Source organism: Herpailurus yagouaroundi, unplaced genomic scaffold (assembly GCF_014898765.1).
Source record: "Herpailurus yagouaroundi ecotype Mexico unplaced genomic scaffold, PumYag 161, whole genome shotgun sequence".
Lineage (NCBI taxonomy): Eukaryota > Metazoa > Chordata > Mammalia > Carnivora > Felidae > Herpailurus > Herpailurus yagouaroundi.
In genome coordinates, this window is record NW_024412402.1 from 4,475,702 (window position 1) to 4,484,931 (window position 9,230).

General features: G+C 48.8%; 2 protein-coding genes across 2 annotated transcripts; one reads left to right on the forward strand and one right to left on the reverse strand.

The window, feature by feature from the left end:
• Positions 1 to 1,436: 1,436 nt before the first annotated feature.
• Positions 1,437 to 4,623, reverse strand: CRYAB (crystallin alpha B). Its single transcript, XM_040482999.1, has 3 exons — positions 4,272 to 4,623; positions 3,068 to 3,190; positions 1,437 to 1,781 (listed from the first exon to the last, which is right to left on the reverse strand). The coding sequence occupies exons 1-3, from the start codon at positions 4,470 to 4,472 to the stop codon at positions 1,578 to 1,580; spliced, it is 528 nt and encodes a 175-aa protein (XP_040338933.1). The 5' UTR covers positions 4,473 to 4,623; the 3' UTR covers positions 1,437 to 1,577.
• A 757-nt stretch (positions 4,624 to 5,380) lies between these two features.
• On the forward strand, positions 5,381 to 6,818 carry HSPB2 (heat shock protein family B (small) member 2). The gene is made up of 2 exons (XM_040482990.1): positions 5,381 to 5,650; positions 6,163 to 6,818. Exons 1-2 carry the CDS (start codon positions 5,557 to 5,559, stop codon positions 6,615 to 6,617), a joined length of 549 nt encoding a protein of 182 aa, XP_040338924.1. The 5' UTR covers positions 5,381 to 5,556; the 3' UTR covers positions 6,618 to 6,818.
• The last annotated feature ends 2,412 nt before the right edge of the window (positions 6,819 to 9,230 follow it).

Below are 9,230 nucleotides of genomic sequence, written 5' to 3' on the forward strand. Positions count from 1 at the left end.
GACAGAGGGAAGGGAATCTCCATGATTGGTTTGGGCTAATCAAGATAGACCACCTGGGGCACCTCGGTGGCTCAGATGGTTAAGCGTCCAACTCGTGATTTGGGCCCAGGTCATGACCCCACATCATGAGCATGGGGCTTCACACTGGTTTGGAGCCTGCTTAAGGTTCTCTCCCTCCCTTCCTCTGCCAGTCCCCCACTCATACTGTCTCTCAAAAAAGGAAAAAGATAAGGTCACTTGTGGCTGGAACCAGCTGGAACCAAGCTGGAGCTTGGGTTCACTTTCCTGAAGCACATGGCGAGGAAGTATATGGTGGATACCTAAACCAACTGGGGAGCTGTTGGCAAGACTGAAGGTGGTATATAGGTTGGTCAGACCCCCAAGAGTATCTGCAACACAGCCACAAAAATTAGCTGGCTAGACCATGGCATTTCCGATTATTAGGAAGTTGTTTTTCAGGAGGGAACATTTTGAACCTGTATAGATGTGCAATTTATATCGTCCTAGCTCCACACCCCTGCATCATGAAAAATGTCGGCAACTGTTTTGTGTAGAATATTTTAAAAGTGTGGCCAACCTCCAATCTGTAGGCGTTGTGGAGGCAGGAATCTCACTTCACCTCATGGTCAGTCGTTGTGGGAGGTCAGAAATTAGGTAGATGCTGCTACAGCAAAATAGGAGTTGTCTGCAAACATTTATCCCAGATAACCCACACCAGGGCTATTTTTCATTAATTGAGTCAGAAGTTTTGTCTGGAACCACAAGTGGAATGGGGTGTTTTTGTAGAGTAAACTGTCTTTGTTTAAGCTAAATAATAGAATCCCTTACTGATCAATGATTAATTGTAATTCTAAAACAATTTTTTATGGTGGGTGGCAGTCATTGAATTGGTTCTCAAAGGAAAATTTATTGCTAAATAATTTAGGGATTACGACTGAAAGGCTTGTTTGGTGATAGTCGCCCAAGTAAGTCCTGGTTATTTCTCTTGTGAATCAGCTGAAGGCAGCAGGAAAATGTCACCATTGGGGGCACTACCTCCTGCCTGGCCACATGATGAATTGCAGACTCACTAAGGCCTTTCATGCATTGTTATCCAGAGTTTGTTCAGATTTATTGTTGGAAATGAGGGCTGAAATCAAGGAAGGAGACAGAGGAACTGATATTCCTTGAACTCTGCCAAGGGTTTTACCTGTTTTCTCCTTAATTTACTCCTCACAACAGTCTACAAATCAGTGCCACATGTTACAAATGTAATACCTAAGGGCTAGAAAGGTCAAGTGGCTTGTGAAATTTACACTCTTAGTAAGTAATGGAGACAGCCATTCTGACTCTAATATCCCCAGAAGCCCCTAAATCATAATGCGGTGACTAAATGGGTCTGCTGTATGTCCACATTAATTTTTTAAAACACAGAATATTCAAACACAAGACAGTTATCTGTTGCTGAATAGTATTTTATTAGCTTAATAATTTGGGCCTGCCCTTAGCATTAATAAGCTTCAGCACTAATCACAAGATTTTCATTCATTGGTGGGGACATTTTCTTGTTTTAAAAAATGCAGTCAGAGAAAGGGCATCTACTTCTTGGGGGCTGCGGTAACAGCAGGCTTCTCTTCACGGGTGATGGGAATGGTACGCTCAGGGCCAGAGGCCTGCTTCCTTGGTCCATTCACAGTGAGGACCCCATCAGATGACAGGGATGAAGTAATGGCGAGAGGGTCCACATCAGCTGGGATCCGGTATTTCCTGTGGAACTCCCGGGAGATGAAACCATGTTCATCCTAATCCAAGAGAGGAAATGAGGAAATGAGGAAAAAGAGAGGTAAGAACAGGAAGTAGCACCAATTGCTGAGAACTCAGACATCCTTCTTCCCCTTAGGTGTGACCATACGCCTTTGCAACAAGAGAGGAAAACTTAACAGCTGTTCTGGTTGGGGCTGAGATAAAGTTGCCTAGGTGGTCACTCCTACCAAGGAGAGTCTGAGACGTCAAGGAGCAAAACCTTGAAGGCTCTCCAAATTGAGGCATGGATATTTTTATGGGTATTTCCCAAAGGTTTAGATCAATGTTTGTTGGGCCTACAGGATCTAGAATATTGTCCATCATTGAAGATCTGAGTCCCTAAGGAAGCCCAAAAATTGTCCTGACTCTTCAGGAATGTCCCAGAATGTTCCAGACCAATAGGACTGCTGCTAAAAACAACAACAAGAGCAACAAAACTTCACCCAGGGAGACTATGACCCAAAGTTAAATCCCATAAGCAAAACTGAAACAGCCTGAGGACCTCAAACCTTACTGTCTGATGCACAAGTATCAGAGTTATCAACAATTGGTCAGCAGCTGCCACATTTTAAAAACCCTCCCAGAAATTAATGAGAATCTGTTCCATATTCTAGGATTCTGCTAAACACTAGCTGATTCTAATCTTTATACCAGCATGTAGGCAGACAGGCTCTCAATTAAGTGGTTTCCACATGGGCTGCAGGGTTTTAGCTGCTGAGTGTAGCTCTGAAACTTAGGCAAAGCCAGTTGTTGAGCATTTAGATGGGCTAAAGATGAGAGGATTCAGGAGCATATGAAAACAACATCCCAAAGTCAAGGGTCTTCAGGGTACCTGCAATTCATATAGTGACGTAAAGCAACCACACGTCCAACAAATGCTATTCCTAAATCAGTGGTCCTCAACTTTGAATGTACGTTAGAATTACCTAGGGAGCTTCCCCCCACCTTGCCCCTTTAAAAAATGTTGATGCCTGGTGCCCACCCCTAAAAATTTTGGTCTGTAATATGCCTAAGCACTGGAACTTTTTCATTCCCCTAGTGACTCTAAGGTGGCCAAAAACTACGGGCTTAAATGGGAAGTAAACATCCCATCTATCCCACCTAAGGCAATCAAATCAGAATGAACAACAAAGATCACTTCTCTGGCCCAAACAACAATAGCAGGTCTGTCCCTGTCCCAGACCTTTCTGGCTTAAGACTGGAGGTTGCCCGACTCAGAGGCTGATGGCAGCGTCTGGCATATAGTTTTCACTGAATGAATGAGAAGGGAAAGCAAGCTACGCACCTGGCGCTCTTCATGTTTGCCGTGCACCTCAATCACGTCTCCCAACACCTTGACCTTCAGTTCCTCTGGAGAGAAGTGCTTCACATCCAGGTTGACAGAGAATCTATCCTTCTCCAGACGCATCTAGAAGTGGCAAGGGGGAGAAAAGATGGTAGGAATGTGGATCACACTAGTACAGTCTCATCATTCTGCAGACTTTATCCTCTTTTTTTTTTTTTTTTAACTAAAAAAATCCCATTTTGAATAAACATGGCTCTCTGGTTCAGGGGAGTCACCACAGTGATACCCAAGGCATAGCACATGGGCATCAGATCCTAACTTTATTTACAGGGACAGGAAAGAAGACAGGCCACCCAGGCCAATCAAAAGGATGGATCTGGGCAAGGTTTCTGCTGCCTCTCTGACCCTGATGCCCGGCCTTGTCATTTGTCCATGAGACAAAGGCCCCTTCTTCTTGCTCAGACCTGTGCCAAGTTTCCCACCCACTCAATCTGGAATGTTCTCCTAGCCCTGATTGTCCTTCCAAAGCCCTTGCTCACTCAGCTCCTGTTTACTCATACTTGAATATTTTTAAACCAGTGTATTATCTGTGACAGCTCTGTTAATCTTATCTGTTCACCCCATTCTCCCACCTTCTTAGGACAAGTGAGGAGGGGCCCCAAGAATTGGCCTATATTCTTTTCTCCTTAGGTATGGGCCCAGGTCAGTGCCCTGTCACAGCCCTGAGAAACCTGGGAAACCACAGACAAAGGAATTGAAAGGAAGAAAATAGTGGTTGCTGTCTCCAGCTCCATGCAGTGGAGATGAAAAACTCAGCATGAGGCAGGAAACTTGAAGTAATAAAATTTATCAGGAGTATGAGGGATTAGAAGAGGTGAGCAAAGGAGTCTGAAGGCAGATCTTTCCCTGGATCTTTATGAATCAAACCAGAAAGGGGCATCCTACTTAGAAGTTAGGGGATAGAGGGTGATTTTCACAGCACATGGAAAAAAATGTAGTAAAGTAGGATACAGAAGAGCATCCGATACAGACAGACAACTGGGTGAAAGAACCAGTAACCCAGTGTTTCTTCCCTGGTGGACACACAAGTGCCTAAAACACTTAGATGTAGCCAGATGTAGGCAAGGAGAAAAAGGAGAGCAGGTGGATAGGTTTCCAGGAGGTTCCAGGAAGAACTCTCCTGTCCTGGCAGAGGGAAACTTACCTCTGAGAGCCCAGTGTCAATCCAGCTGGGTGCCCGCAGGAATGAGGGTGGCCGGAGGTAGAAGGGGCTCAGGGACGTAGAAGTTGGGAAGAGATCAGACTCCAACAGGTGCTCCCCGAAGAACTGGTCAAAGAGGCGGCTGGGGGAGTGGAAAGGGAAGAAGGGCCTGCGGATCCAGGGGTGGTGGATGGCGATGTCCATGGTGGCTAGGTGAGTAGAGGGGGTCAGCTGGCTGGTCAGCTCCTTCAGCCGCAGCAACAGCCAGCCCCTTATATACGCAGTCTTGTGAAGCTTCTGGAATGGTGATGTCAGGAGTTTTATTATCCCAGCTCACCGCCCGTTCATGGAGACTTGTGATCGGGGATTTGGCAGTGTGACACATACCCAGTACTCACTGAGCTAAGAAAAGAGAAATACAAACACGTCTGAGCTGGCCAGTGACTTGTGCTGGTCTTGTTTCACTAGCTTTCCGTCCACGCCCAATGGCGGCCCCCCCCCCCCCTTCTCTGGAGTTGGGTTGAAGTCAGGAATCCTAAGCAGGAGGGTGCTGTGCCCCTCCTCCTCCTCTGCAGCCTAGCATGCCAGGGGAATTGGGCCAGCAACTATCTTGGGCCTGGGCAGGAACTGGAATCTTCCTAGGCTGGGCCCCAGGGACATTAACTCTTTGTGGGTCCCTAGAGGAGAGCAGTGATCACCAACAAGTCAGTGCCAGGCATCTGTGTGGTGCCCGGGGTCTACCCGGGTTCAGGAAAGGACTCTGACATTGATCTGGGCAGGGGGACCCTTCCCTCCACCCCAAAGAAAAGGTGGAAAAGTTTCTTGCATCTCTCACCTTCCATAGCACACAGAACATTTAAACCAGGAGAGCTTTATGAAGAAGGGTGCAAGGTGCCTGGGAAAGAGGAGGAGAGGAGGCAATGTGGAAAATGTACAAACTGAGGGTTTCAGCGAGGCCTCTCCAGGGCCTCCCACACCAGCCTCCCCATCCACAGCTGGCTGCCCAGCCAGAACCCCCAGCTGTCCCTTCGGGCAGTCTGTGACAGCTGAAGGGTGTGAGGCGGGGGTGGGGGGGGGAGGGGGGGGAGAGCACGGGGGTCCAGGCGGGGCTGGTCGCACACTTGTCACTGGCGCTCAGGGCCCCGGTTCCCCGCCCCTCCCCCGCCCCAGGCTCGGCACTATTTTGGGTGGTGTAGACCCCGCCCCCACCCCCGACCGAGCCCCGGCTCTCCAGGCAGCTGGAGGGGTCGCTGCACCTCGGACCAGGGCCGCCGACGCCTCTACAGCCATGTCAGGCCGCTCGGTGCCACATGCCCACCCGGCCACCACCGAGTACGAATTCGCCAACCCCAGCCGTCTGGGCGAGCAGCGCTTCGGAGAAGGTATGGCACAGACGCCACCCCCCTTGCTTCCCACCCCCACCTCCTGAAATTCTGGGCTGACCTCCCAATGGTACTGGCCTCCACCCCACTGCAGGCTTAACTGAACTCCTGGGGCGAGCCATCTCCCACCCCAAACTCCCCCTCCGTCCCCAGCCAAGCAGGGCTCGGTCCCCTTCCTACTGACCTCGGGGCAGACGCGGTGCCCGCGAGGCTCCCATGCCTGTCCCTGACCCCCTCGCTGTGCCTTCCGGTTCCCCTTCTGTCCACCCAGCCCCCTTTTGGTTTGCCCTCCTCCACCCCCCAGTCTCCTTCCCCATCTCAGTCCCCTCTTTCCAGTTGCCTCCTTCCAGTTGCTAATTCCCACCCCCACCCCCACCCCCGCCTCATTTTCCTACTTCTCCTGACTCCTCTCCTGCTTTCCCTGCTCCTCCTCTCCTGATCTCCCCATTTCACCCTTGTTCCCACCCCATTCTCCCTCATCCTGCCTCTTGCCTTCTTTCTCTGCCCCTCAGGCCTCCTGCCAGAAGAGATCCTGACCCCCACCCTCTACCACGGCTACTATGTGCGGCCCCGGGCCACCGCAGCTGGGGAGGGCAGCAGGGCAGGGGCCTCGGAGCTCAGGCTCAGTGAGGGTAAATTTCAGGCATTTCTGGATGTGAGCCACTTCACCCCAGATGAGGTGACTGTAAGGACTGTGGACAACCTGCTGGAGGTGTCTGCCAGGCACCCCCAGCGCCTGGACCGCCACGGCTTCGTGTCCCGAGAGTTCTGCCGCACCTATGTCCTGCCTGCTGACGTGGACCCATGGCGGGTCCGCGCAGCTCTCTCCCACGATGGCATCCTTAACCTGGAGGCACCTCGGGGTGGCCGACATTTGGACACGGAGGTCAACGAGGTCTACATCTCCCTGCTCCCTGCGCCTCCAGATCCAGAGGAAGAGGAGGAGGCAGGCAGAGTGGAGCCCTGAGTGCCCTGGAGCCAGCACCCAGTGAGCCCTTTCCACCTCCCGCCGTGATGGGAGCAGCTGCCCACCGCCCCAGAGGTAGCAGCATCCTTGGGGGAAGGGAAAAGTGCATGGCCCACAATGTATGGTTTGGTCCCTTGAGACATGTCAAAGTGTTTGTTTAGTCCTGGGTGGAGCTGAATAAACCCCAATCTCAGGGCCTTGTCTGTGCTTCTCCCTATTCTGTGGCCTGGACGATGGGATGGGCAGGGAGGGAGGAGGTCATAGCCAGCTAGACAAAAAGCTCCTCAGTTAGATGTACACAACGTCACAGCACCCTGAGCTCACACTTGGATGCTGAGATCATACCCGGAAGCTGACACTGGCTCCAGATCAAATTCCTAGCCATAATTTTCTCACAATGCAACAAAAGAGAGAGTGATCCTGGGAGGGAAAAGGGATATGCCATCCAAACAGCCCAGAGGGCACTGTCTGAGCTGGTGATTAGAGACACAAAAACAAGGGTCTCCAGCCTGTCTGGCCTGTGTTGGGTAGGGGTTGGGGAAATCGTTTGAGGCTGGGGAGCGTTGACTAAAGCCCTGTTTTCCTGTAGTAAGGTCTGTCTGCTGAAAATGGTGTCTAATTCTGAGCGATGGAGTATGCCTATGCAGGGCACAGACACAGGAGCCTCTGCCACTGTCACCAAACCACAAAGTCTCTCCAACCTCCGCACAGGGACACCTTTTGTTTCTAGTCTTGGAACATCCTAAAGAGAGGAATCACTGCATCACCCACCCAATCCGAGTCTAAATACAGGGGGTCTAGGATTACTTGTGTGGTGGTGATGGCCAGAGAACCTTCCTTTGGACGCAGACTCTTAATACGAGGGATATGCTGTGTTCAGGAAAGCGTGCGTGCCTGACTTCTCAATTCCTCCTTGTAGTTCATTGCATGTGTATGATTTGAGGACTGTCCAGACGAGCTCCCCTGCCCCCAAAAATATATGTTTTACCAGATTGTGGTGGACACCTCAAATTCTTCCATTACAGTGGTTGATTCTGAACTTTTTTAGGTTACAGACCCGGGTGAAAAATCTAGCAAAAGCAATAGATCCTGTTAGCAGAAAAAATATATGTGCTCTCACATTTGCCCTATAATTTGAATAGGTTCACACAGCTCTTGGGATCCATTCATGTACCCCTTCGTAGGCATCTGTGAATTCCCAAGATAAGAACCCTCACTCAAAGAATTCAATTCTTGGTTAAAAGATTACCATCTATTAATAATGAAAGCATGCATCAGAGAAAAAACTATTGATATATTCTTTTGTTCATCCATTCATTCAACAAGTATTTATCAACCCCCAGGTAATATACTATGGAGGATGTACATTACAAATATAAAATTTAAAAACTATGCTCTTTTATTGTCTACTCTGGGGAAACTTACATCTAGTTGTGAAGAAAAGGAGATTAGAAAGGATTCTAATTGGACTTCAGCCAAAATGACTTTACAATGATCTATTCTGTAATTGTTATTTTTACGGGAGCTTTATTTAAAAGAAAGGCTTCCTGGGACACCTGGGTGGCTCAGTTGGTTGAGCATCCAACTTCAGCTCAGGTCATGATACCAAAGTTCATGAGTTCAAGCACTGCGTTGGGCTCTGTGCTGACAGCTCAGAGGCTGGAGATTGCTTTAGATTCTGTGTCTCCCTCTCTCTCTCTGCCCCTCCCCAACTCATGCTCTGTTTCTCTCTCTCTCAAAAATAAATAAACATTTAAAAAAATTATCAAAAAAATAAAAGAGAGGGTTCCTTAGCTAGAAAAAAAAATTGAAATCTCTGATTCAGTCCGAATCCCCACACCATTCAAACTCTTTTATGACCATTAGTCAACTTCTTCCCGGACATTAAAAAAAATTTTTTTTCATTCATTTTTGAGACAGAGCATGAGCAGGGCAGGGGCAGAGAGAAAGGGGGGGCAGGGCAGAGGATCCTAAGCTGGCTCTGCACTGACAGCAGAGAGTCCAATGTGGGACTTGAACTCATGTACTGAGAGATTGTGAAGTGAGCCAAAGTCGGTCACTTAACCAACTAACTGAGTCACCCAGGCGCCCCTCTCTGGGCATTTTAAGTGATGGGGAACTTTGTAAGTTCTTTCTCACAGTTCTTCATCAGAACTCTTTGGACATAATTCTTTTTTTTTTTTTTAATTTTTTTAGCGTTTATTTATTTTTGAGACAGAGAGAGACAGAGCATGAATGGGGGAGGGTCAGAGAGAGGGAGACACAGAATCTGAAACAGGCTCCAGGCTCTGAGCTGTCAGCACAGAACCCTATGCGGGGCTCGAACTCACGGACCGCGAGATCATGACCTGAGCCGAAGTCGGCCGCTTAACCGACTGAGCCACCCAGGCGCCCCTCTTTGGACATAATTCTAATAAATTCTTCCTTCTATTGGCCCAGAATCTTCATTTCAGTAACTTCTGCTTATTGGTCTGGTTGTGTCCAGAAAATCAATGTAATCCTTCTTTCACTTGGAAGCCCCTTTTAGATATTTTAAAATAACTATCCCGTCCTCTTAAAGTTTCTCTCTCCCAAGTAAACATGCCTAATTCTTTTAACTATATCTTACAAAAC